The sequence below is a fragment of the Pithys albifrons genome, chromosome 24 (assembly GCF_047495875.1).
Source record: "Pithys albifrons albifrons isolate INPA30051 chromosome 24, PitAlb_v1, whole genome shotgun sequence".
Taxonomy (NCBI): domain Eukaryota; kingdom Metazoa; phylum Chordata; class Aves; order Passeriformes; family Thamnophilidae; genus Pithys; species Pithys albifrons.
In genome coordinates, this window is record NC_092481.1 from 6,925,902 (window position 1) to 6,953,580 (window position 27,679).

A 27,679-nucleotide genomic window follows, 5' to 3' on the forward strand; every position below is an offset into this window, starting at 1 on the left:
CCCCTCGGGCGCGGCCGCCAGGGGACGCTGGGGCGCGGCGCATCCTCCACTCCGCAAGGGGGCGCTGAAGGGCGGGAGCGCCGCTCGTGCCTCTCCTCTCTGTGGCCCCGCCCGGCCGCAAAGCGCGTGGGGCTGTCGCGCGGGAGTGTCGCGCGGGGCCGGTGAAGGGCGGCGGGGCCGGAGCTGTGTCGGGGTCGTGTCGCGACAGGCGCGCAGCCATGCCCTTCTGGGACCTGCAGAAGCAACTGGGCATCGATGTGGACAGCTGGCTGCTGCGGCAGAGCATGCCCCAGCCGCACGGCCGCGCCGCGCGCTGCCACGCCTTCGAGCGCGAGTGGGTGGAGTGCGGGCACGGGCTGGGCCAGACCCGCGCCCGCCGGGAGTGCCAGCCCGAGTACGAGGATTTCATGGAGTGCATGCATCGTGCCAAGCTGGTGTGTGAGCCCAGGGGACACGGGGGCCCCGAGAACGGGGGGGCACGGGGGGAGAACGGGGGCACCAGGCTGGGGGGGCACAGGGAGGGGACATGGGCACACCGGGGCACCGAGAACGGGGGGCACGGGGGGAGAACGGGGGCACCAGGCTGGGGGGGCACAGGGAGGGGACATGGGCACACCGGGGCACCGAGAACGGGGGGCACAGGGGGGAGAACGGGGGCACCAGGCTGGGGGGGCACAGGGAGGGGACATGGGCACACCGGGGCACCGAGAACGGGGGGCACAGGGAGGGGACACGGGGGCACCGAGAACGAGGGGCACAGGGAGGAGAACGGGGGCACACCGGGGACACCGAGAACGGGGGGGCACGGGGGGAGAACGGGGGCACCGGGGGCACCAGGCTGAGGGGCACAGGGAGGGGACACGGGGACACCGGGGCACCGAGAACGGGGGGCACAGGGGGGAGAACTGGGGGCACAGGGAGGGGACACGGGGGCACCGAGAACGGGAGGCACAGGGAGGGGACAGGGGCACACCGGGGGCACCGAGAACGGGAGGCACAGGGAGGGGACATGGGCACACCCGGGGCACCAGGCTGAGGGGCACAGGAAGGGGACCCGGGGGCACCAGGCTGGGGGGCACAGGGAGGGGTGCAGGGGTCTGAATGGTCCTGGCCAAGGAAAGGTGGAGGGTGAGGGCACTGGGCACCAGGCTGAGGGGGCTTTGTGGGCACCCTGGGGTTCAGCTCAGCCAACAACACCCACAGAAGGTCCTGCCTGGTTAAAAAAACGGGGCTGAAACCCCAAATATCACCATTGTAAAATCCTGAAACATCCTGAAAGCCCAAAGCCCTTGGGAAGAGGCTCTGCCCCGGGTGAGGAGCCCCAGGGCAGGGGCTGGTGTGGGTCACATGTCTGTGGTGCTGCCAGGACCTGCCCTGGCACCCCCTGGCACTGCCACCCCCCGTGTCCCTGCCAGGCCAAGCGGCTCAAGACCATCCTGGAGCAGCGGGACAAGATGATCAAGGAAGGGAAATACACCCCCCCCGAGTACCACCAGGGCAAGGAGGATGCCAGGCCGTGATTCCCCGGCCCCTGGCATGGAATGGCTGTGGGAAGGGACCCCCCAGGACCCGGGCTGGGGGCCCTGCCCTGGCTGAAGGGGAACAGCCCCACGCTGGGCATCGCTGGGGCAATAAATGCCCCTTTGGAACATCTCCCTGCCTCTGTCCTGTCTGTTCTGGGAGTGCAGCACCGTGTGAGGGGCTCTGCCTGCAGCTGATTCCTGGAGGGGTTTGGGACACCCTGAAACACGGAGAGGGGCTGGGAATGTGCCCTGAGGGGCACCTGGAGCCAGTGCTGAGGGCTGGCCCTGTGTGCTGGCAGCCTGTCTGTCCCTCCTGCAGGGTGGGCACTGCTGGGCATTGCTGCAGGAAATGAGAGCAATAATCTCAAAGAGTAGGAAAAATTCCCCAAAAAAACCCACTATCCAAACCTGTCCTGCAAATCTTTCTTCCCAGCCAGTGCCTGGTGCTGGTCCCAGTTATCTCCTGCTGGGTGAGGTGGTTCAAACTCTCCATTTCCACCCCGATTCAGAGCAGGAGGGGGTGGATTTGGGTTCTCTCCTGCCCTCCCAGTGTGTGCCAGGCAGATTTCTCCACTGGGGGCTTTGAAATCCCGTGTGCCAGAGGATCCCTGGGGTGCTTGGTGGGCACCGTCCCTGGCACAGCCTGGGGGGGTGTCCCTCCCAAGGGGAACTTTTCCATCCATCCCATCCAAACCCTGCTCAGGTTTGGAACAACATTCTCTCTCCACGTGTAATGGGCTGATAAATCCTCAAGGATTTTGTTTGGTGGTGACCAGTTTGAGCAGAGGGAAAGTTGGGTAAGGATGTCAGGATTCCAGCTGGGAATGCAAGGAGGGAGCTCCCAGGGTGGGAAAAACAGGAGGGATGTGGGAGGAAATGGGCAGAAATGAGGATGGTTTCAGGTGGAAAGGCCCTGAGGGGCTGAGGAGCTGCCAGAGCAAGGAAAGGAAGGATAAAGAGGGAAAATTGTGCTGGGCATGGCAATGGAACGGGAGCCACTGGCCATGGAGTTATTTATCCACAGGGAATGGTTGTCCTGGGGGGATTTGGGAGGACGGGATGGGACTGTGGGATGGGGGATGTGGGAACCCACATGGCACCTCCTGGAAGTGCCAGGCAGGGCTCAACTGATCCAGAAGCCGATTCCTCACCGAGCCAGACCACGATTCCCCAGGAATTTTGGGAAGCGAGGCCAGCCCGGAGGTCAAACCTTCCTGAGCCCCGAGCCGTGTCTGCCCCCGCCACTGCCGTACCACCCTCCGCAATCGCTCGTTAGCGGTGATGGTTAATTATCCTGCCCTTTCCTGAGGAGACCTTGTGTACTGGGAGGCGCTGGGAATGCGGAGGAGGCTTCGGGAAGCAGCAGGAATTGCAGGGTCGACCTCGGGAACGGCTCTTGTGGTGGCAGCTTGACTGTGACAGTCGTTTCCTTGGTGGCATCACAAACCCCTCACGTGCTGCATGGGAAGGCTGGCGGCACCCGGAGCCACGCGACAGCGACAGCGACAGCGACAGCGACAGCTCGGGCTGGCGCTCCCGGGAAATTGCTGGTTTGGGAAAAAGCAGCCAATGCTGTGATGGGTAAGAGTCGCTTTTCCAGGGAGAGGCAAAAAACGGGCTCAGCAAAAAGCCTGGCAGCTTTTCTGGTGTCGAGGGTGACTCATCCCATCGAGCGCTCCAGATGTCGGAGGGAACATTGGGATGGAGGGAACACTGGGATGTATCTGAACGCGCCCGGCTCCCAAGTGGCTCTTCAGATCCATTCAAAGCCTGATTGCTCTGGCGATCGGTGTTACCCAGCCAAGGGCACGGGCCCGCAGCAGCCAGTCCTTGTAGTTAAAAGCTCTGTCAGGAATTTCGGCCAATAAAGAGAATAATCAAATGCTTGATGAAGACAATCAAATTCACGGGGAGATAACAAACCCCCTCCCAGCTCCGGTGGGAGGAGACTGGCCAGAGCTCCGGGTGAGCAGCAGCGATCGAAAATGGGTCCGATGCTCTGACCGAGTTCCCCCGGGCAAAGCGATTTGGAGCATCCTCAGCCTCGGAATGTGGTTCACCACAGAGCCCTGAACAAGATCCATTTCCAGCCTGTAGTAGTTCCAAATTTATATTTTGCTCTTTGCCTTTTCTGTCGTTTTTTTGGCGCGGGGTGTTGCCACGTCCCGGCTGGGTGGGAGGCGCTGGCGCTGGGATGGGGTGGGCGATCTCCGTGGGGAGCCACTTCTGCCATTGGCGAGGCAGGAGCTGGGGAGGGCAGAGCTGGTGGCGCTCACCCGCTGCTCTCCCAGCGCCATCCCACCCCCTGCTCCCACATTCCCATTTTCCTGTAACCCTCAGCCACCAGGAGTTTGGGGGAGCCCCCACCTCCTGCAGCACCCCCAACCCTGGATGTTCCAGGAGCCTGGGCAGCATCTGCAGCTCCTCTGGGTTGGAGAAGGGGAATAAACAACTCTTGGGAGATGAATAATTTATCAAAAGTCAAGGGAAAAGGCAGATTTGAGCCTTGGGCAAAGGTTTTAATGAGGGAGAGGGGGCAAACTTAGGGGCAGAGCCATGTGCTGACTGATTTTTCACCAGGGGACATCTCCCTGTGCCCCTGTGCATGCCCAAGGTCCTGGCACCCTGGGGTGGGTGTCCCAGGGGTCCCCACATTCCTGCTGTGCAGCACAGGAATGGGGAGATATTTGGGGAGGACCCTCCACCCACCTTCTCCCTTCTCCTGAAATAACAATTCACTGTCTCCACGTAGGCAAAACAACCCACGCTCTTAACCCAGATCTGCAGCACAAATAATCCGGCACCTCCCGGCGCTGTGAGGGGTTTTGGGAAACGCATCTGAGGTGTGAGATCCACACAGGCTGCAACAGGCACCGTCTCCTGCCTGCCCCGGCTCCTCTGGGACCAGCAGGGCTCGGACTGGCCGGGTGTGCTCCGAGAGCAGCAGGAGGGAGGAGGCTGAGCCCGGCTGGTGACACCCAGCATGGGGTGACAAGGGAAGCGTCACCCTGGAGCCAGTGTCGGGCCCCCCGTGGCTGCCTGTGCCATGAACCCTGTGCCGTGCCCTGGGGGCAGGTGGTGCCTGGTCACCGTGAGGGTGACAGCGGTGTCACAGCGTCACCCCGCTGTGTGCCAAGGGCCGGGCTGGCCATGGCTGGCTCGAGGGGCCATCAGCTCCATCACCTTTGTCACCTCCGAGCTCCACAGACACGCGGCTGAGCTGCCCAACCCGTCTGGGAGCTTTGGGAACGGCTCGAGCAGCGTCTGGTTCTTGGGGCACTTGCGCGTCTGAGGCCGCCGGCTCAGCTGGGATGAGCCTTCCCTGCTCCTCAGCTCTCAGGGATTTAGGGATCCCTCATGATGGTGGGAACCGAGGCCCCCACTGAACACATTTATCCAGCAGTGTCCAGAAATGGACCCGACCACCCTCTCCAGAGGTGCGAGACCTGCACATGGGAGGGAAGAGAAGGAGCTGCTGGGCTGATGGGGCTGGCACTGGTGTGGTGGGACTGGTGCCATCCCACCAGAATGCCCTTTTCCAATCCACCCTTTACTCTTGCCCCAGTTCTCACACCCTCATTCCCAGCTGGAGCTCGTGTCTGCAAGGCCTTGGCTGTTGTGTCTGTGGGATCATCCCACCTGTGCATCCACACCGGGCGGGTTTTGGCCGGCGCTTCCTCCCCGCGGCTGCCCCGGCCGGGCAGGGCCGGAGGGCAACACGTGCTCCTCTCCAGCACATCCCACGCGGCCGAGAGCACGGGTGGCACCACACCCCACGCCGGCCACCGCGTCCCACCCCCTCGCTGGAAGCGCTCAGGGAAACAGTCACCGGGAAGCAGAGGGACGTGTTTGGGATGAGATCTGAAAACCGGCGGGGGAGAGATGCCCACGGGGCAGCCGGGTGCGCCGAGACCCCGGGGGCACTGGGGCGACGGGCTTGGCCGGGCCGCGTGCGGCGCCGCGGGAGCGGCCGCGCTGCCCCCGGGCCGTGGAGCGGGGCCGGGGCTCGGTGGGTGCCGCCGTCGGTGCGGGGCGGCTGGATCTGCCGTCAGCCGGAGCGGTTTGTCCTGCTGCACTCCTGCCAGGCGGCCGGGGCTGTCCTGCAGCTCCGCCACCCCTTCGGGCTGCTCCTCGTGTCCCTGCCCGCGCCGCGGCTGCTGCTGGGACAGGTCCGGCTGGCGCTGGGATGCTGCGCTGCCCCGCAGGTGAGGCCCTCGGCACCTCACGGCGGTGCCAGCGCGGCCCTCCGGCTCTCTCTGTGCCTGTCCCTGCTCCCGTCCCCCCCTTCACCCTGCTCGTGTCCCCCCTGCTGTGCTCCCACTGCGCTGTGGCTGCCGGTCCCTGATCGATGGGTGCTCTAATTACCCTGGGCCTGGGGGATGCAGAGGATGGGCAGGAGGGATGCTGGGGGGATGCAGGAGGGGCTGTGTAGGGTGTTGGGAGTTGCTGGGTGGTTTGGGGGGCCCCCTGTACAATGGGTGAGGATCTCCTGAGTGGCTTGGGGGACACCCTTTATAATGGGTGGGGATCTCCTGGGTGGTTTGGGGGATCCCCTGTGCAACGGGGGTGCAGAACGGGGAGGCAGCAGGCGTGGGGGTGCCCTGAGGAGAACGGGCAGGCTGGGGGGCACAGGGCGGGGAAGCCCGGGGCGGGTGCCAGGGCCGGAGATGCCGGCTGGGCTGGTGCAGAGGCGGGCGGCGGGGCCGGTCCCGGGGCTGCGCGGGGCGGGAGGCGGCCGAGACCCCCCCGCAGCTCCCGCCGCTCGGTGGGCAGGGCCGGGCCGGGCCGGGGGAGGCGCCGGAGCGCACGGCGGGGCCGGGAGCCGCCGGACCGGGAGCGCACGGCGGGGCCGGACCGGCACCGGGAGCGGGAGCGCCGCGTCCTGCCCGCGCCGAGGCGGTACCGGAGCGCCGGCGGGGGGTGAGCGGGGCCACGGGCACGGGGTGCGCACCGGGCACGGAACGGGGAAGGGCGGCGGATGGAGCGGGGATGGGCCGGGCATGGAGCGGGGATGGAGGGAGGAAGCGCCGGGGACGGTGCGGGGATGGAGGGAGGAAGCGCCGGGGACGGTGCGGGGATGGAGGGAGGAAGAACCGGGGACGGTGCGGGGATGGAGGGAGGAAGAGCCGGGGAAGAGCGGGAGCCGAGCGAGGGATGGAGCGGGAAGGGCAGGAGACAGGGATGCAGAGGGGATGGAGCGGGGATGGAGCGCGGAAGGGCGACGGGTGCGGATGGGGATGGACCGGGAAAGGGGGGCAGCAGCCGCCAGGGCTGGGCTGGAGCTGCGGGCACCGGAGGGTGCCGTGAGCAGCGGGTTGGGGCGGGGCGGAGCAGGACCCGGGGTGCCAAACCGGCCTCGTGTGCCCCCGCAGAGCCGTGCCCGCACCCCGCTGCCTCCCGCACCTGCTGCCCCCCCGCCTGCGCCGCAGCCCCGGGTCCAGCCCCGCAGCCCCCGCAGCCCCCGGCCCTGCTTCGCCCTGGGCACCGAACCCCCCCGGCCTCGCGGACCCCCCACCCCCCACCCGTGGGTCCCTCCAGAAACGAGGGCGCGGGTTGAGCCCCCCGGGACTGCCTGGGGGAGCCGCTGTGTTGGGCCGCGATGCATTTTTTTGCAGCTTTTCAATGGGGGGTGAATGACTCATGGAATCCTTTCTCCTTTTCTTTCAATGTTTTTTTGGCTCTCTTTGTTCCTGTTTTGCTGATTAAATGATGGGAATAAGGGAAGGCTCGGCGCGATGGAGGCGGCTCCTGCGCCGCGGCACATCGCTTGTAGGAGTCTCAGGCATTTTTCCTGGTCGTGCTAGAGGACACAATGAGATTTATTTTAAATATGTCTCATCCAAGGTGCTTATTTGCCCAGCGTGTGTACGCGGCACAGCTCACTCCCGGCGTGCTCCAGAAAGCCCTACCATCTTCCCCTGCCATGATTAATAGGATTTTTAAAGCCATTCCCATTCTCAGAGGGGAAAAACCTGCAGGTACAAAGGGCAGAGCCGATCTGCTGCTTCTTCTTGTACCGAGCACAAAGAAACCAAACCCAAAAGGCTGGACTTGGCTTTGTGGGAGTGAACTGGTGCTGGAGATGCCAGTGTGAGCTTTGCTGGTGGAGAGGCAGCCACGCCACTGTCCCCATCCCTGGGAATCCCAGCTGTCAGACCAGCAAGGGGGAAACTGAGGCAGCGTTTAGGAGCTTTGGGAGGGCTGATTCAGCTGCCCACGAGGGTGTTTGGGCAGGGGGTGAGGGCTGAGATGTCCACGGTGGGTTGATCCCTTCTCCATCACCCCCAGCACCTGTGGCAGGGAGGGACTGACCGGTGGCCCGGTGTCACGTGCTGTTTGCTCCTTCTGCAGGGTGCTGCCCGTGGGGACGTCCTGCCCACCCTCGTGCCCGTGCCCTGGGCCATGTCGTCCTCCGACGAGGAGACCCTCAGCGAGCGGTCGTGCCGGAGCGAGCGGTCGTGTCGGAGCGAGCGCTCCTATCGCAGCGAGCGCTCGGGCAGCCTCTCCCCCTGCCCAGCAGGGGACACCTTGCCCTGGAATTTACCCCTCCATGAGCAGAGGAAGAGGAAGAGCCAGGATTCGGTGCTGGACCCAGCCGAGAGGGCTGTAGTCAGGGTTGCAGGTAAGGCAGCGCCCTGCTGTGCTGGGGATGGGCACATGGGGCTCCCCCCACGGTGACTGGGATGGTCTTGGGGTCACCCTTGTACCCTGCTGCTCCCCAGGGAGGCTGGGAATGGATGGGATGGGCAAGGGAGGGATGGATGTGTTTTTTGTTGGCTGAGGAGCAGGGTGGTGGCTTGGGTCTGCCATGGCTTTGTCTTCTCCAGGCTCACCCTGGGCAGTTCATACCCTCAGCTCTGGGGTTAAGAGATGACTGGGCACCTCCAAAGTGTGGGTTCAGTGACATTAGAATGCTTAATTAAGGACTAAATGGCTCCTTGGTAGAACAATGCCCTTGGCTGTACTCGAGGCAGGAATTTGCCCTGGGAGGTTTGGGATTCCTGCTCAGATGATGTTGCCCTGGTGGTGTTCATGGACAGCCCCATCACTGTGGTCACTGGGACACTGCTCTGTGTGTCCCTGTGCCCAGCCCACAGCCCTGGGGAAGGAATGGGGATGGGAAGGAGAAACAAAGACAGAGAAGGACCCACCGTGGCCAATGGCTCCTTCTCCAAGTTCTGGTTGAGAGGAGTGGTGGGGACTCCACTCTGGGGCTGTCGGGGAGGGAGGATGGAGGATTTTATTCAAGCTGGTGGCTCCAGACACCAGAGCCAGGATTTGCTTCTTCACTGGGGCCAAATGGCCATCAGGGACCTTGATCTGTGTCTGCTGGGGTCCGTCCACAGCTCCCTGCACTCTGGGCACCTTTGATCTGCTCCTGCCAGAGCAAATCGGGGTTCAGGGACATGCTGAGGGGCCCCTGCCGAGGCCTGGCCAGGCTGTTCCTGCTGCTGCTCCAGGAGAAACCCAGAGCTTGGCTTTTATCTTGCTATGGGGGTTCAGACTGGGAGCACTGGGGTGCAGGGGCAGCACCTGGCACAGGTTGGGAGTGGCTGTGGGGCCCTGCTGCCCTCCCTGCCTGCCTGCCCCATGGCACAGGGGTGCGTGCGGCTCCGGCCGTGCCGCGGTGCCACTCGGGCACGCGGTGCCATCCCGGCTCCAGGCGTCTTGGGGCTGGAAGAACCAGTTGATTCAAATGATGGCCCTGGAGAATGCACCGTCTGGGGCTGGGGGAAGCAAATGTGCAGGGTGTGGCTGGCTCTGCCCCAAATCCCAGCACTGCTGGGGCTGGGAGATGGCCAGGGACCAGGAGCCCAGCATACCCCTCATAGGATCATGGAATGGTTTGGGTTGGAAGGGACCTTACAGAACATCTCGTTCCAACCCCCTACATGGGCAGGGACATCTTCCCCTAAACCAAGTTGCTCAGAGCTCCATCCAGCCTGGCCCTGAACAGTTCCAGGCTTGACCATCACGCTCATGGACCTGCTCTGCCCCAAGAGCCCCATCCTGCTGGGTGCTGAGCACCCTCCTACACCCCAGGGATGGACCCTTCCAAGGCACAACCATTCCCCAGCTGTGTTTCTGCCTGGGGTGCCAAGTGCTTGTCATTACTCTGGCTGGATCCAGCCCGTGATTAAAGGCAGGGGGATGTCACAAAATTCGGTTTCATGCTGATTCCCCATTAAAAATAACTCGGGAGGTGCAGTCAGACAGTGCTGAGCTGGAGAAAAAAAGAGTTCCAAGACAGTTTTGTGTCACCAAGTTTGAAAATGAGCTGAAATATTGATTCAGATCTTGCATTATTCAGCGGGAATGTCTGCAGGGCGCCGGCCGTCCCAGTGCCTGTTCCCACCACAGGGACCGGGCTGGGCACCGGAATCGTGGCCTGTGGGAGGTGCCCTGGGGCAGTTGGCACCTCTTGGTGTGCCTGGGCAGGTGAATGGGGCTTGAGTCCTTGGGATCCCCAGGATGGGGCACCAGGGACCCAGTCCAGCGGTGGGGACAGAGCCTGGGCATTGTGAGGGGCTGCCCACTGTGGACCAGGGAGGGGAGGGTTGGCGCCTCGGTGGTTTAGGGGTGACACATGGATATGGGGAGCTGTTCCTCCTCGCTATCCATGGGTCCAGTGGTCTCTGCATCTTTTCTGGCCATCAGAGCCAAGGAGAGGAGGACATGGCCATGCCAAGGGAGGGGTTGCACCAGCAAGGACCTTGTGGGGGTGCCGTGGTGCAGGGGGCTGGGTGCCCGGGCAGCTCTGGAGCTGTTCCCTGCTTTGCTGGCATCTCCTTGGAAGGCAGTGATGGGGGGGAGCAGGATGTGGAGGGTCAGAGTCCGACCCTTGGCCCTGAGTTGCTCTGTCTTGCTCCAGGCACTTGGCAGAGGGTGAGAGTGGGCAGAGAGAGCTCTTTTTGGGGAGAAAAAAAAGGCTCTTTCATCCTAAATCTGTTTGTGCTTGGAGCTGCCAGGGCTGTGTTGGGGTGCTGGGGTGATGCTGGGGCGGTGCTGGGGCAGGGGGGGCCGGGGATTTGGGGGTGCTGGTGGTGGGCGGGCAGGGGTGATGGACGAGGCGTCGCAGGGATTTTCCAAGGGCTCTTTGAAAAGCCTCCCGGGAGTCCTTTGTCACCCGGCGTCACCCGCGCCGCTGGCAGCGGCAGCGCTGGCTGAGGGAGGGAGCTGTGCTGCATCCCGGGGCCTCGGGAACAAACCCCCTTGTTCTCTGCTGCCTTGGGAGCGGCAGAGCCCGTGGGGCCGGGGCAGGTTGGGAGCAGCATTCCCCCTGCCCGGGAGGAACCGCGGAGTGCCAGCTGGCGGGCACACACCTCCCTGTCCCTGGGAACGCGTTTTTGGGTCAGACGGATGTGGTGAGCGCAGGCACCTCTGCAGGGCTCCGTGCAGAGCTGCAGGGGCTGCATCCATGTGCCCGTTCCCAGTGGATGCTCTGGCCATTCCCTGTGGGATTCTCCATGGCCTGAGGATGCCTGCCTGGCTGTGGCACCGCTGGGCACAAAGACCCCGCCACGAGGTCGCCGGGATTCAAACCCTCCTCCCTGTGGAGGCTCTGCCAGGGATGCAGCCGGACAGCAGTGTTCAGTGCCATGTTAATTACTTCTCCTAATTAAGGCACAACGATGAAGGGGAGATGCCTCTGAAACCGGGGTGATGATAGGGGGTGATCTGTGTAACCCCACCCTAGGCCAAAGGCTGTGGGAGAAGGAGGAGGAGGAGAAAGAGGAGGATGCTGATGGTTCTTTTTCATCCCCTGAAGGGATGGGGGTGCAGGCCCCCCACCACCCTGGGGTGATTTAGGGGTCTCTGGGTGATGGGGAGACACAGGGTGTCTGTCTGAGAGGGATGGGGCTTTTCTTGTTGCCATGGTTACCCAGCCGGGCCCTCCAGTTGCCATGGGAACGGTGCATCAGGGTGAAAAAGCAACATCTTGAGATGGCCAAAAAAGGCCGGGATTTGGCCCAGTGGGAGGAGCTGGGGCTGGGCTGGGGTCATAGTGAGGGGGTGTCCTGTGGGGTCACAAGGGGGCTCGGGGAGGGGCTGGGGTGTCCCCTGGCCTGGGGACAGCCACCCTCAGGCCCCTGTGACTCCTGTTTCTGTGGGAGGTTTTGCTCCATCAGCTGGGATGGGATCTGGGGGCGCTGAGCGGGATTTCTGGCAGATATGGGGGTGGCAGGTGGAGCTGGCTCCTGTGTCACTCTTCACTGTCACCCCCACCGTCACCCCCACTGTCACCTCCTGGTGTCACCCCCCAGTGTTCACCACACTGCCACCGCCGATGTCGCTCCTTACTGTCACCCCTGGTGTCACTCCCCTCCGTGTTCACCCCACTGTCACTCCTGTTGTGACTCTTCACTGTCACCCCCAGTGTCACCTCCTGGTGTCACCCCCACTGTCACCCCCACTGTCACCTCCTGGTGTCACCCCCCCAGTGTTCACCGCACTGCCCCCCCCAGTGTGACTCTTCACTGTCACCCCCACTGTCACCTCCTGGTGTCACCGCCAGGGGACGCTGCGGGGCCAGGGCGGGTGCAGGGGGCGTGGCCTCGCTTTGGGGGCGGAGCCCCCACAATTTGTGGATCTACTGGGGGCGTGGCCTGATTAGTGGGCGGGGCAAAAGGCGGAGCAACAACCAATTGGGGCTTGCCGGGGGCGTGTCCCGCGCACATGGGTGTAACCAGCAGGGCGTGTCTGGGGGGCGTGTCCACATGGTGGGCGTGTCCCGGGAGCGTGTCCCACATAGATGGGCGGGTCCACATAGGTGGGCGTGTCCCACAGGGGGCGTGTCCCACAGGGGGCGTGTCCCGCATAGGGGGCGTGTCCCGCATAGGGGGCGTGTCCCGCACGGGGGCGTGTCCCCGCGGTGGGCGTGTCCGTCCCGGGGGCGGGTCCCCCCGCCGGGCGGGCGCGGCGGAAGCGGCCCCGTCGCAGACCGGCCCTGGCCGCGCCGCCGGCAGCTGCGCCCAGCGCGGGCACAAAGGGCCGCCATGGCCGGCTACGTGCCGGGGCTGCTCCCTGCCAACCGCACGCAGGAGAAGGAGTTCGTGCAGGCCTACGAGGACGTGCTGGAGCGTTACAAAGGTACTGCGGCCGGCGGGGCTCGCGCTCGGGGCCTGGAGCGCGGCGGGGCCGCCCCGGTGCGGTCCCGGGGTTGTCCCGGTGCCCACGGACGGAGCGCTGCGGGTGGCCCCGGGAGCCCGGCGGGGTGGGATGCTCGGCGGGAGCATCCTCGGGGAGCGCGGCAGCCCCTGCGTGGGGTACCCGGGGTGCGAGTGTCCCCCCGGCGTGGGGGTACCCGCGGTCCGGGTGCCCCAGGTGTCCCCTGCGTGGGACGCTTGAAGCCTGAGAGGCCCCTGCGTGGGATGCCCAGGGTTCCTGCGTGGGCCGTCTGGGTGCTCAGTGTCCCTGCGTGGGCTGGATCCTCAGAGTCCCTTCGTGGGCTGTCTGGGTGCTCAGTGTCCCTGCGTGGGCTGGATCCTCAGAGTCCCTTCGTGGGCTGTCTGGGTGCTCAGTGTCCCTGCGTGGGCTGTCCGGGGGTTCAGCATCCCTGCGTAGGGTGCCCAGGGGATGAGTGGCACTGGTGGGCCCTGCGTGGGATGTCTGGGGTCCCTGCGTGAGCTGCCGGCACTCAGCATCCCTGGGTGAGATTCCCGTGTCCCCTGTGTGAGTTTCCCGTGTCCCCTGTGTGAGTTTCCCGTGTCCCCTGTGTGAGTTTCCCGTGTCCCCTGTGTGAGTTTCCTGTGTCCCCTGTGTGAGATTCCCGTGTCCCCTGCATGGGATTCCCAGAGTTTCCGTGTCCCTCCGTCCCTTACCCAGCATGGCAACGTCCATCATCCCTGTGCCCTCTCTGGGGTGGCACAAGGTGTGTGTGTACCCCTGGGTGCCCCAGGGGTTGAGGTGCTGGCTGTGGCAGAAGGGCCGTGGTGCTGCCCAGGCTGGCAGAGCCGCGGCCGTGCCGGTGCCGGTGTCGGTGCCGGCAGTGAGTGTGCAGTTTTGCTGTCAGTGCCTCATCGCTGGTGTTTCTGTGCCTTCCCATTCTCCTGCCTGTTATTATTATTTTTCCTCCTTCGCTGCAGCGCCAGACTTGTCCTGGAGCCCAGATTTCAGCCCCACAGGGCTCCCAGCGCTCTGTTTTATAAGTTTAGCAGCCAAGTCTCTTTAAAATGTGGATGGCTGAGCCGAGCCGAGCCGAGCCAGGCGCTCGCGGCGCCCGTTTCCTTTTCCTTTCTGCCTACAGAGAAAGGGGGATAATGGATTCCCTGGCACCCTGATTCAGGGGTGCTACTCAAACCTCCAGAGGTGGGGGAGACGTGCAGGCTCGCTCTGCTTCCACGGGCAGCAGGGGGTAAAGCCTCTTTGGGAGCCTTGGAAAGGCGCTGGAAAACATGTCTGGGGCTCCTCCAAGTACTTGACAAACTTTTATTAATAAAAAGCTGCTTTGATGTAGTTGGGTTCAGTGTGGAGATGCAGGAAACTGCAGTGGGTGCCAGCGCTGGCACAGGAAGAGCTGCTGTTTGCATCAGGTTTGCTTTGTGCTGAAGAAAAATGGAAATTCCAGTGCCTGTGTGTGCTGGCCCAGCAGGAGCACCCCTGGCACCTGGACTCCCTTTGCCTGCCCTGTGCTCTGAGTGTTGGTGCTTTCACTGAGCAGTTGGGCTCCTCTCAGAAGGAGTTCTCTTTAGGTAATACCTACTTTTTGTGCTGAGATATGTTAGAAAGCTGGTAATAACTTGGAAATACCCTCCTGGGTGTTGCTTGAGCTTGTTTGTGGTGTAGGGGACATGAGTGTTTATGCTCCATAAAAGCTTTCCTCTGCTTTTGACCCCATCCCAACTCCCCACCCTCCCCAGGATGTCCCACCTGTGCTGGGAGGGCTGAGTGGGAGCCCGAGTTTGGGTCGCTGGGCCCTGAATCGTTGGGTGTGTTGTCTCTTCCCTGTTTTCCCCCACTGCAGCTCCTGTAATCGCTTTGGTTTTTCCTGTCCAGAACAAGTTTTCCGCTGGCTCATCCCCTCCCCCTCTTAATCCTGCAAAAACGTGGAGTTTTCAGTGAAATGTGACTGCTGAGGGCTGAGTGGGGAGACCTGTGGCGTTGGTGTCCAGCTCGTGGTGGCCACTCCAGACCTGCCACATCCCAGACCTGGCGCTGCCAGCACCGGCTCACACCGTTGGAGGGCAAGGACGACCCCTGGCACTGCTGGAACCAGGATTGCAAATGCACTTCTCTTAGACAGCACTGCTCTATTCCTAAAAAAATAGCCTAAAAAGCCCCAATCTGAGCAGCAGGGCCTCTGCCATTGAGCAGGCCAGGGCAGGTTGGGACGCAAGGAGAGCGATGGCACGGGAAGGGTCTCGGAGCAGCACGGGGAGCTGTAAATGCCGCCTTTGCCTGATGAGCAGGAGGGAACCAGCTGGCAGATCCCCGTGATTTCTTTCTTTGTAAGAACACCCACCTTGGCAGGGGGTGCCGGGGGTTGTGCCGCAGCGCTGCGGCGGCGCCGGGGCTCGCCGGGATGCTCCGAGGCGTGCCGGGGGAGAAGGAGGTCTGCATCAGCCCTGCGGGGGCACCCACCTGCTCCCGAGGGGTGGTTGAGCAAGGGCACAGGGCTCAAGGTGGGCAGTTTGGGGATGGAGACTCTGGTACTGCCTCCCTGAGTGTGGCTTCCTTCAGGCCCCGGCATCCTTGGGGGGCACAGCACCCTCCAAGTTGTCTTGCCTGGAACAGAGCCCCACACCTGCAGCTGGGGGGTCTCCAGTGCCACGACCTTCACCAGTCTGGCCCAGTTTCCTGTGGCTGCACTGGGGAAACATGGCACAGGGTGGTTTCCAGCCCCGCTTGCCTCATCACCAGATCATGTGGCGCATGCCGGGACGTGCCACACGGATGCCGGCGGGAATGACGCCATCAGTGCCAGGAGTGATGGGGGAGCTCTTGGGAACCCTTCTGGGTGCTGCCACCATGGCAGAGTCACCAGGCAGAGAGGTCTGGGCAGGCAGGGAAGCCTTACTGTGTCCTCCTGTGGGCACGTGGCACCCTGAGCATGGCTCAGCAGCTGAGGCTGCTTTCCATTCCCATGGCATGTCCTTCCCACCGTGGTTTGGGGAGTGCTGACAGTCAGTGGCTTCTCTGGAAAGCAGGATCCAGCGTGTGGCCTGTTCCAAGCAGCCCTGGGACACCTGGCAGCTCAAGGGTGCCGGCGGTGCTGCTGAGAGCTTGTAACACAGGTCATGCTTTCCCTGCTCAGGGCGCTGTAAACATTAACTAATCAGTCCTGGTGAAATCCTTTGTTTTTCTTAATTAGCTGGTTTTTGGGAGTGGGGGTAGAAACCTGGAGCTGCAGTATCCCAGAAGCTTTTCCCCACCCTCAGTGCCATCTCTGCCTGCTCCGTGGCACCCAGCACGTGGCCTGGCTTGTTTGGACTGGGACAGCACAGGGTGCCTTGTCACCTTGTTTGAGTAACCTGGCTCCTGTAGGAAGGGAACAACCTTCCAGGGACTGAAGGAGACCCTAAGGTAGCAGGCAGGAAAGGTGGAGGACCCTTGTATAAATCCACCAGGATTCATTCCCAGTTGGGACTGGAGCCTTCCTGGTGGTGGGTGACAATCTTGGCCATGCCCATCTCTTTAAGAACCTCCTTTTTTCCATTTGTGCCTTAGCAAATTCAGCTGGAGGTGTCTGGATGCCAGTGCTGGGGTCTTGGAGGTGCCTTGAGCCAAGCAGCTCTCCCAGCACGCAGCTGCCTCCTGATGCAAGGCTGTTGCTGGGATTTCATCCCACAAGGATAAACATGGTTCCTGGGTGGTACTGAGTGGGCTGCACGAGGTCTCTGTGGTCTATGAGAGTGCTGGTGGGGCTGGCGGTGTGACAGTGACTCCTCACTGGGGGAGAGGAAGCCCTTCTTCCTCTTCATTGCCCAGGAGGAAGGTTGGCCAAGTGCCACTTTTGGAGTGGAGAGTCCCTGGCTTGAGCAAGCACAGGGGGAAGCTGGGCCGGAAGCCATCAGGCTTCCCATCATTGAGTGGGATAATACTGATTTTTCTGGGGGAGGTGCATGAGAGTCATTGGCTTCCCTGGTGCATGGGGGACCAGAGGCAAAGGGGGCTCAGGAAGGTGCCAGGAGCCTCGGGCAGCCCTGTGGGTGTGAAGTGGAGCCCAGGCACTTGCTGGAAGGTGTTTTGCTCGTGTTTGTTTTGGCCAGCAGGGAAATGGTGTTTCAGGTGACAGGATCCACCCCACCTTGCCTGGCCAGCTTTCTGCTGCCTTCGCAGTGGAGTCACCACCATGCCAAGGCACGGCAGTGCCTGCTGGGTGAGGATTGCCTGGCAGAGAGACACGTGCCTCCCCCATCCCACCAGCATCCCCACGACAAATCAACATGAGCCATGGCCATCGTTGTCCTGGTGCCCTGCTGATGAACCAGAACCGTGGCTGAGCCCACTCACAGGGCCCAGGGCTGTTGGCTGCTGCTCCTTGTTTCCATGTGCTTCTGGGCCAGACAGAACATCCCCTGGGCAGGTGGGCTGCTGGGTGCCTGTCTGAGGTGGTGGCACCGCAGTACCTCTGTGGCACAGGCACGGGCACGTGGCGTGACCTGCCAGGGCCGTGCCGGAAGGCTTTGATCCCATCCCAGCAGCCAGCTCGCCGCCGAGCCTCTGCAAGGGCTGTTCTCCCGCTGCTCTCCCCAGCACAGCCTGCACGCATTCCCGGCGGAGCCTTTCCTTCCCAGCTCATGCTTCGGGGCGAGACCGGAGTCTTTGACCTCCGTCTGCTGGTTCCCAGCCAACCCCCTTTCCAGGCTCGTCTCGCTTGTGTCAGCTAAGTTTAGACTGCTCTGGACATACCGTGGCTGATGCCAGTGGCAAGAAACCTCGCAGAGGGAAGTAAAACAAGAGGTTTTGTTTAAATTTAAAGTGTCTTAACACCATTGTTTGAATATCCGGGTGATAAGTGCTCTTTTCATGCATTACAAATGGATAAATTCAGGCTGTGGAAGCAGCGAGGCACTGCAGTTTCCAGTTCCTCCTGTCTTGGTGCAGGGAGAAGGTGTGCTGGAGCTTGGGGTGGGTATGCTGGGATCTGGATAAAGCTCCATCCTCCTGCACAGAGGGGCTGTGAGCCCTTCCTGGGACCATGGGCTTGGCCTGGCTGGTTCCTGCACGGGGCAGTGTTTCCCTGCTGGCTGGAGCTGCAGGGCTGGGACAGGCCTGGGGCAGCAGGAAGATGCTTGGAGCAGCTGGGAAGCAGTGTAGCTCCTCCTGGGGCTCTGCTCCAACAGGGGAGCCCTGGAAGGGACCCCACTCCCTGAGCTCAAATAATCCAGCCCTTCCCACTCCTCTGTGTGGCTCGGCCGTACCCAGGGCGTTGCTGCTGTGGAGGCTCCGTGCTGTGGATGGATCCTAGCAACGCCAGCTGGGTTTTCCAGGCAGATGAGGCAATCACTGTTGCCCGTGGGGCGAGGCAGTGCAGTGGTTGCTGTGCTGGCACACCTGTGGGATGGGGCCATCAGAGAGAGGGAGAGAGAACCTTTTCAGGGCCATGGGCAGGACCTACAGACCGGCTCCTCTCCGCACCCCCAGTGATTGCTCACACCTTTCCCATCCCATCCGAGTCTGCGGGTGGGGTGGGAACCAGCAGAGCCGGTGCTGGGAGGTGGTGGAGCCAGGGTGATGATCTCCCCAGCACAGGGAGCAGAGCAGCTTCCTGGTAGTGAGATCCCCTCCCTGGATATCCCCATGCTGAATCCTCAGCAGCCAGGCCTGCAGCATCCCTGCTGGATGCTGACTTCGAGCTCCCCCTTCTCCTTCCAGACAGTCTTTCTCAAGGCTTGCTGGAAGCTCCAGATTTAACCTCTCAGCATTGCCCTGTCTAGGGGGGCTGAGCTGTCTGCTGGGTTTGGGGGTGTTCAGACAGCCTCCAGCTTGGAGAGGGAAACTGCCAAGGAAGTTCCCTGCACAGCAGTGTTTGCAAAGCACGGAGGATGCTCGTGTTAATAAGCTGGGAAGTTTCATTTCCAAGCTCACGTCGTGGGGTTTTGTATGTCTGGATGGATCCCACCCGGCCTGGGGGCCAGGGAGGGGAATGCTCCAGCATCAGCTTCCCACTGAAATGTGTGGTGGGGTGGGAGGATGAGTGATCAGATTTGGTGTATGTTTGGCCATGGACATGGTAAAGTGAGTCCTCTGATGTGATCTGAGATGTGTGTCCTGCTTCTGGGTCAGATAAGCCCAGAGATTCCTGGAAGGTGGGGGAGTGGGGAGGGCTGTTGGGCAAGATTGGGAGATTTTGGCTGAGAAGTGGGATGCTGATCTCAGCAGATTGAGCTGGGATTCCCTCTTGCCCTTTGGAGCAGAGCCACGAGCAGGCTCTGATGGGATCCTGGGTCTGTGGGTACCAGCAGAGGTGAGACAGGTCTGGCTGCAGGTCTTGTGCTTGTGCCTGGTTCCTGCAGCCACGTCCTTGCAGTCTCAGGAGTGTCCCTTTGTGCCCCCTGTTTATCAGTGATCTGGGCCAGTGAGCTCTGGATGCTCTGAGGCCACAATCATATTTATTTTGTTGTTTTCCTGTGCGTGACTTGCTGCATTTCCATTTTTCATTTCCTGCTGGGCCCTGTTTCCCTCCGGTGAGCCCGAGTGTGCCGGCAGCTGCCTGCCCTCCCTGCCCTCCTCTGCTCGAATCCAGCATTTTTAAATGATGCTGGGAAAGCTCTGCCAGCCTCCCACAGGTGATGAGTGCTGTGTTTTGCACTCCTATAGCTCCCACATGGATTGTGTTTTCTCCCAGTCTCTGCTTTTGCCCACCTTGAGCTTTGCTGGAACACCTGTCCAGGCTGAGGACATGGTCCTGGCATGGTTAGGATTGAAAGCAGCTCTGCCCCATCCTGCTCCCAAGCCCTTGCTCTGTCCTTGCTGCCTCCTGACCAGCAACCCTGCTCCTACATAGCCATGGAGCAGTGCCTTGATCCTGGTGGGATGTTTGTGCTGACTTCTGGTTGTGTCAATCAGGGTGTAACTTGTCTTAGTTTTTATTAATCGTTATTTGGGTCCATTGTGGCCTTTCAGAAATGCTTTTGCCAGCAACTTATTTTTCCCTGCAGGAAACTGTATACAAGGGCTCCCGTGGCCAAGAGGTTCACTGACCTTGGGCAGTTTTGCTCTGAGAGCTGTACTGGTAAAACTATCCTGTGGGAGCGACTCCTTTCCATGCAGAGCAGGGCTGGGCTGCCTCCCCAGCCCTGCAGTCTCCTGCCTGCTAATGAGCATTAATTAATGCCCCTGCACCACCTCCCTGCTTTGGGAATGTTCAGTTGACACGAGGATTGCTACCAGTGATGTTGGGGACAGCTGGTGTGTCTGTGTCCCTGCTTTGTGGTGGTACAGCCGTGCTGGTGAGGCTGTCCCTAAATAAATGCATCCTGCACCCCAGGCATGCCATGGATCAAACCTCCATCCCCTGACTCTGCCAACATCCTTGCAATGGCTGGAACAGCCCTTGCCCCACTTCTAGTGACAGTGGGGAAGTGAAGTGAAGCCCCCCAAGTGCACACTGGGGAGCAGTGCCCTGGGATGGGGCTGGTGGGGACAGCCATGGTTTCATTGCAGGCGGCTCCAGACGCTGCATGTGGAGATATTTCATCTCTTTGGCTGCTTGGGATGCTTCTCGTTCCTGCTGTGGGGGCAGTTGCTGGGCTGGGAGATGCTGGGATTCCTCGTAGGGCTGGGTGTGTGGTGGCCATTGGGAGCTGGAGGCTCCCCTGACTCCCCCCAGTCTCTGTGTGTGGATTGAGCCAGCTGGAAGATCCTCCCTCCTCCAGGAATTCCTGGCGTTCCCAGCAGGGAGAGGGAGCCAGGATGCTTGTGGATGGAGGGAGCTGGGGTGCCTGTGAATAGAGTTTGGGGTGAGAGGAGGGAAGTGCCACTCTCCCCATCACTGCAGGGTTTGGGGGGACTGGTGGGTTCCAGGCTGCCTTCCCACTCCGCTGACTCCTTTTGTGTTGGATCCGTTAGGGAGCAAGGCGGGAGGGAGGCACTGAGCCCCCCACAAGTGTGGGGTTACCTGCTCACCCTGGGGGTGCAAAGCCATGGTGGGTGCTGGGGGTGCTGGAGGGGCCCATTCTGGGCAGCTGCATCTCCCTCCCACCTCTGTAGTTTTGCCTGTTTGTCGTGTCCGGTGGCCATCCTGGTGGTGTCTGGTCTCTCCCCTTGCTGGGAAGGGGAGGATGGGGATAATTAAGGTGGGATGTTGGTGGTGCCTGCCACTGTTCTCTGTGATGGGCTCAGCTCTCTGTGCCTGTTTTGGCGGTGCGGGAGTGGAAGGAGACGATGTCCCCCTGTGCCCCCTCCATGGGGCTGCTCCTCCCTTCCTTCTCACAGCCCCTTTGTCAGCAAGAAGCAGGGACTTTTTTCCTTTTTTTTTTCCTTTAGAGGAAAATTCCATTGTGCTATTTTTAGTGGTGACAACTTGGCTTCTCGCAACAACTTTATTCTGCTGCCGGCGCTGCCGGTGGGCGCGGGGGGATGTCTGGGAGCAGCCCCACCATGCCAGGGATGCAGCCAGGCTGCCAACCAGGCACCTCCAGCTCCAGCCCTGGATCCAGGCTGTTCATGTGGCCACTCACTGGCCATGGAATCAGCTCCTTCTTGCTGAGATGATGAGCCCACAGGGCTCAGACAGCCCCCCTCGGAGGCAGTACCATCTCCAAGTGTCACCTCCATCCCACCAGAGCCTGGCGATGGATGCAGGGGGTGCAGAGGTTTCTGGTGTAATCAGAGTGAGGAGGAGGCTCCTCACCACCTGCCCCCCTTTCCCCCTCGGAGCTCCCAAAGGGATTTGGGCTCCCTGGTTCCCAGGCAGGCAGCTGTCAGGGGCACAAGCAGCAACTGGCCTGCTGGGTTTGCTCTGCTCGCCGTGGAAAGCAATACCCCCTGTGTGGGTCTGTCCCTGGAGGGGTGTCCGTCTGTCCATGGAGCTGTGGAGGAGGCGGGTACAGCGTTGCTTCCATGAGTGTTTAGGTTTTATTAATATTTTTATGGGTAGTGTGGGATGTTGCCACGGGATGCTGCTTGCTTTGGGATGTACCCCAAGACACAGTGAAAGAGTTGGGGATTCAGGTACCCCTGGAGGAGGGGAATCTCCTCCCCCCCCGAGACACAGGGAGCTCCCACCCCTGGTTTCAGGGGGCAGATTTGGCTCCTGCGGCACATCCCTGGTCTTGTCTCCTCTTCCTCTGACAAAGCTCAAAGCTCATGCAGGTGTGCCAGGGTGGCTGTGCTGGAAGGTGCCTGAGCCCAGGGAGGCAGATCCTGCACCGTGTGGTGGGTCTTGCTCAATCTGATGGGATCTTTCTGGAGATGCAGTGGAGTGATACAGGGAGGGCAGGATCTACCTCCATGACAGCACATTTCAACACTGCTGTTGCTATTATTATTATTGTTATTAATTGGTTGATTTGACAGAAGTCCTGGTCCATGCCCAGTGGACAGCAGTCTTGCTGAACGGCAGCAATGAGTGGGGCAGGTGCTTGGATCCCCCTCTGGGCTGGTTCCTGCTGCCAAAAATTCCTTTAAAACCAGTAAATCTCCTTTTCAGCTTTGTAAGCACCTTGCTGCCATGTGGCAAATGTCGAGGGGCAAAGACAGGAGGGCTCTGCCTCCCATCTGCTCCTGGGTCTCACCTGGCTCATTTTTCCAACACTTCATGACACTTTTTCTGGTGGCTGCTTCCAGACTGGTGGCCTGGTGTCAGAATCAACAGGGTGGCTTTTCCCACAGGATGAGGACACTGAGTTTTCCAAGTCTTCTGCCTGCCCATCCCTGTTTTTTAATTCTTCCCTTCCCAGTTCCCTCAAACATGCTGCTTGCTGGAAATATATCCCCAGGACATACAATCCCTGATGGAGGGGTGGGGTGAGGGATGCCGGGGGGCCCTGATGGTGCGGGGCACTTGCTGGGCTCATTTGCAAAAAGGGGGGTGGCCTTGAGCCATGGGAGGTTTTCATGCGCTTCATCAAATAAGGAAACTCTGCCAGTGGTCAAAGGGCGACTGGACGAGCAGCCCAGCGGGAATGCCGAGCTGGGGTCGGTGGCTGGAGCTCGTGGGCCACCCTGATGCCACCCAGCTGAGGAGCAGGGTGGGTTTGGCTGGACAATGGACTTGGAGAAGTACAAGAAGTTCCTGGGTGGACTCGGCGCCCTGAGAGGTATTTCTGCCGCTCCGCGGTGTGGATGTGCAGTGTGGAGAGAGGCTGAGCCGCTCCGGCTCCACGGCTTCCCGGGGCTCCACCGGCCGAGTCCGACCATCTGCCATCGATCGCTGATCGAGGCCATGGAGCGCTCCCGGGATGTGGAGGAGTCGCTGGCTGCCCGTGGAGGCAGCTGGCAGGGGTGGTGCTTTCCATGGCTCCGCTTCACTTCCCTCTTTTGTCTTTCATTTGGATGTGGAGCGGCGTGGTCCGGGCACAAAGCGAGCGCTGGGGCAGCGGCTGAGCCAGCCCTGGGAGCTGTGCAGGGAGGCCAAGGAAGCTGCTTTGCAAGAAACAACTGTAAAAGAAATTGAGCCCCAATTCCTGCTAAAGGCAGAGGAGCTGGGTGCTGTCCCCATGGGATGGGGTCTGATCCGGCTCTGGTGAGGGTGTTTTCGCTGCATGGATCCCACTGGCTGTGGGTGCACAGTGGCACCTGGGTGCAGATTTTGCTGATTTCCCCCTTCCCTTCTTTCTGTGACTCTTTCCCAGGGCTTTGTCCTCTCCTGCCTCGCGGGCTGTCCCTGGAGAGCTGGCTGGGACACCGGATCCTGCAGGGCTGGCCCTGGCAGGTGGCTGGAGGCAGGCGCCCGTTGTGCCACTGCTGCAGGCAGCGAGCCCGGGCTGCGGGACACCAGCTCAGTTTACCTGCTGCTCTGGGAGTGCTTCCCTTGCTTTTTCTCCCCTTTCTTTCTTTATTTTTTCCTCTCCTTGTTGTTAGAGGAGCTTTTTCCTCTGGAATTCCCAGCCAACCTCGCAGACAGCTCTGGGGATTCTCCCGCTAGACGGAAGGCAGAGCGGAAAACAGAAGGCACCTGGAATGCCATTGCCTGTCATCGAACAACACTGTCATTGACTCACTCCTTTTTACAGTGGCCTCAGCCCTGCTGGGCTTTACCAGCTGATCCCATTGTATAACAAAGGTGAATCAATTCCATGTTTAATTTAGCAGGGAGCCAAGGGAGTTGTCACCAGCAGGCTGGCAGCCTCCCCACCCTCCCGCCAAGGGTTAATCCCGCAGCTCTGGGGCTGACAGCTGCCCTGAGTTATCGTGTCTGGGAGGAATATAATTCACTTTCTTATGCTGCCGAGGTGTCCATCATAAATTTTTCCTGAGCCTTGCTGCAGCTGGCACTGGGAATCAATGTAAAAGGAGCCCCGAGTCGCCATGTGCCGGCTGGGCGTGCCGGGGTGGTGACCAGCTCTGTCCCCTTGTCTGCAGCCCCTTGGGAGCTGGAGCATGAATGGATCCTGGGTTTGGGTGCCACTGACCCCCTCTCTGCGTTTTGGAGCTACTGCTGAACTTCTCACACGGGGCTTTCCAGCTGCAGCTCAGCACATTCCCCTCCTGCCTGCAAGAACAAGGTGTGGGGAGCCAACATGACATTGTTAATCACATTTACAAGGTGACTGGTTGCAGGAGCTGATCTGGCAGCGTTCCCCTCTCCAGGTGCTGCCCAGAGCTCTGCCCAGAGCGCTGGCTCCCACATCCCACTGCTTGTGGCACTTTCCACTCCTGTGAGCCTGTAATGGGAACATGAAAACATGGGTGGCAAGTCCCCAAGAAACCCAGTCTTTGGATTTTGGTCTGTTTTGCTGCCTGTAGACCAAGTGATGGTGACTTTGTCTGTCACCAACTGTGTCTGCCACAGCCCTTTGTGGCTTTAATTCAGGAAGTGGAACAGGCAGGGAGATGGAGGAAACCACGTTGTGGGCAGGGGCTGGAAGTGCTCAAGGCCAGGCTGGATGGGGCTTGGAGCAACCTGGCCTAGTGGAAGGTGGCCCTGCCCATGGCAGGGGGTGGGACAAGATGGGCTTTAAGGTCCATTCCAACTAAACCAGTCTGGGATTCCATGCTTGGAGGAGGCCAAACAGCACTATGAGTGGGCACAACTGCCCCTTTTATGCTGCTGGAGGGCTTCCCCACACATCCAAGCACAGAAGGGATGCCCACGTTTGCTGGCAGTGACGGTTGGTTCTGTGGTGCCCACTGGCATGGAAACACTGTGCCATGCATTTTGCTGTTGCCATTTGGCATTTGCCATAGACCTAAGTGTGCTCTTGGTGCTGAAAACAGCAGGCCCAGCCTCCCCTTGAGCTGTGGGGCTGGCCAGGGCTGGAGGAAAACAAGGTTTTATTGCTGGAGAGGTTTCTTTTCCCTTCTCCCCCTCATCCCTATTCATCTCCCCAGGGAGGAGGAGGCTTGAGCGGATATTGGAGCTGGGAGTGTTTCATATGTAAATGCTGGTGTATGTAAGTCCAGGCCCCTGACCCCCCGGCTCAGTGCCAGCATCCATCTCCTCCAAAAGGCTTGGAGAGCATCCCAGTGCCCCCAGCCTGCCCAGCTGAGATGGGGCTGGGTGGGGGCGCCCTGCCTGATCCCTGTTTCTGTGCTGGTGCTCAGGGAGGGACCCTGCCCCAGTGGGTGCGGGGTCACCCAGACTTTCCACACAGTTTCCATCTTGAGTTTCCTGGGGCAGCATCTGTCACGGCCCCAGAGTGACCAGATCCTTGGGCTCGGCTCAGGAGACCCATTTGATTACAAATTTATTGCTGGGTTAATTTTCCCAGCAGCACCAGGACGGCTGGTTTCACTTTCTGAGGAGTTTGTTGTTTACTTGGCAGCGGGCTCAAGCCCGGCATCTCCTCGGCCCTCTCTCTGTGCATGCCAGCTAATCTGGCTCCATCTGACCTTGTCACTGCCACGTGCTTTCCCCAGGGGAATCGGGTTCAGATTTTCCTTGTGTCCAGCAGCCATGAGTGGGTCCGTGCTTGTTCCTGCTGCCTCACCATCATTCACGTGCCCGCAGTGAGGAGTTTCTTGTCCCCGCTGAGTTTCTGCTGTTAAAAAGAGGGGTTTAGACCTTCCATGCTGGCCCTGCTGCCGGAGGGATGTGGGGGATTGGAGCAGGAGTCAGGACAGCCTCCTGCCCAGTGTGCACCACGGTGCCAGTGCTGGAGTGGTGCCACAGCTCATCCCTGTGTGCCGCCGTCGCCGTTTGCTTTCGTCCCATCATGTGGTGGCTTCCCTGAGGAGCAGCCCAGGCTGGGGCCACCCAAGGTGGCTGGGTGTGATAAGAGATCCAGGGCCACCATCTGCCCCGGCCACCGCGGGTGGAGGCCCTGGAGAGTTTTGGTTCCTCTGGCACGTGGCTCTCCCAGCCCTGTCTCCCTCTGCACGAGGAATTTGGGGCTGGTCACTGCCGGGAATAGGTTGATGCTACTCCTCTGGCACAGCACCTGGTGAGGTGTCCCCTGGGGACCACTGCCAGCTGTGGGGACCCTCTGGCTGTGCCCTAACTGAGGATCCCTGTTGATTTACAGCTGTCCCACCACAACTTTGTGGTTCTAGCTCTGGAAATGTCCAGCTGGGCCGTGCTGAGGGAATCTGGTGGGCTTGGGCCAGGCTAGTGGGGTCCAGCAGATCCGGGGCTTGAACGAAACCAGCAGAGCAGTGTTAGCAACTGGATTATTTCTTTGCTTTTTAACAGGGATTAAGTTTCTCTGTGGGAGAGCAGGTCTCTAGGGAACTGAAGTTTCAGGCTCCTGCCTCCCCCCTTTTTTAATCCTCCATTTCTCTCTGCTGCTGCTGCTGCATGCCAGGCTGGCCAGCCAGGAGCTGGCAGCAGCACCTGGGATGGAGCATCACTCAGGGCATGGCACAGCCATGACCCTGGCTCAGCCCATGGCTGTGATCAAGTGTGGAAGGACCGGGACCAGATCCTGGGAGCTCTGGGAAGGGGACTGTGGGTATCCTGCTTCCCAGACCCCACTCTCCAGTTGAAGGGTGCTGGTGCAGGCTGGCAGAGCGAGCTGCTGCTCCTGTGCCCGCCTCCCACCCGGCACTAATCAGGTTTCACACTGCTTAGTTTGGGACATCTAATGAGATCAGGGCTCAAGGTTGCTGCCTGCCCTCCATCTGCAGAGGAAGAGGAGGGAATCGGCTGCTTCCTTCTCTTTGACCTCCATTTCTCAGAGGAGGTTTCACACATCCCCTGTTCCAGGGTGGCAGCTCCACCACCACTGTCCTTGTGTTCCTTGTGACCCTGAGTTGATTTTTGGGGCGCATCTGGGGGGGAGTGTGAAGGCAGAAAAAAAGGGGACACACAGCTTTTTAACAGCACCTTGGACCATGACCTCTCTTTGCCTTTATGCTTTATTTGTGAGGAGCAGGATGAGGGCACCTGAACTGGGGGTTGCCAGCCTGGCCATACCCAGGCAGCCCCATTGTGGGCAGCCCAGCCCTGACCCCCTTGGCCCTGACACCCTCGTTGTGTGGAGCCTGTGCAAACACAGCACCCCCAAACAAAGCACAGCCAGTTCCCACTAGCCTAACATTTTCCTATTTCTCCTGCTGCCAAGCAGCCTTTGGTTGGCGTTGGAATAACAAGCCTCTCTGTGGAGACACCAGCTCTTTTGTTAGCTGGTAGAAAAGGAGTGTTGATGCCGGCCATCCCTCCGCCCCACGGCTTTCCTGCTCCCTGAGCCGCTGCTGTGGGAAGGGCAAAGCTTGGACTTGAGTGGCCGAGGATGATCCAACAGCCGTGGCTCCCACCCGGCTCCCTGCATTTCTCCCTGGGGCTCAGCTGTGCTGGGGGGCAGCTCTGCACCCCAACCAACTGCACCAGTGTAGGGTCTGGCTCCTCCAAGAGGGACTGGGGCATGGGACTTTATTTGGGGGATTTTTCCAGGATTCAGGGCGTTCCTGGTGCTCAGCTCCTGTGCAGACAGTGGGAGTGGGTACTGGATTCAGACAGGGCTTGGGCTGCTCTTGGGCACAGGGCTCTGCTGGGGCTTCTGTCAGGTCTCCTGGTGGGGTTTGGTGTTTTTTATGTTTTGGTTTTTTTCAAGTCTTTTTCTCCCCACTGTCAGGGTGTGCTGGGAATTACAGAGCGGGTGTTTACCCAG

At 60.8% G+C, this 27,679-nt stretch overlaps 2 protein-coding genes across 11 annotated transcripts in view; both read left to right on the forward strand.

Moving 5' to 3' along the window:
- The first annotated feature begins 111 nt into the window (after positions 1-111).
- Positions 112-1,653, forward strand: NDUFS5 (NADH:ubiquinone oxidoreductase subunit S5). The gene is made up of 2 exons (XM_071576708.1): positions 112-434; positions 1,416-1,653. Exons 1-2 carry the CDS (start codon positions 219-221, stop codon positions 1,518-1,520), a joined length of 321 nt encoding a protein of 106 aa, XP_071432809.1. The 5' UTR covers positions 112-218; the 3' UTR covers positions 1,521-1,653.
- Positions 1,654-6,371: 4,718 nt separating this feature from the next.
- The window catches only part of MACF1 (microtubule actin crosslinking factor 1), a 137,689-nt gene continuing 116,381 nt past the window's right edge, over positions 6,372-27,679 (forward strand). For 5 of the 10 annotated variants that reach the window (XM_071576850.1, XM_071576852.1, XM_071576851.1 and 2 more), the window contains exons 1-2: positions 6,373-6,443; positions 7,875-8,145. In XM_071576850.1, the coding sequence (XP_071432951.1) occupies positions 7,926-8,145 (220 nt within the window). In that variant the 5' untranslated portion in view covers positions 6,373-6,443; positions 7,875-7,925. Of the gene's footprint in view, positions 6,444-7,874; positions 8,146-12,448; positions 12,615-27,679 lie in introns of those variants that run through there. The other 5 variants (XM_071576855.1, XM_071576858.1, XM_071576857.1 and 2 more) reach the window with 3 other exon arrangements.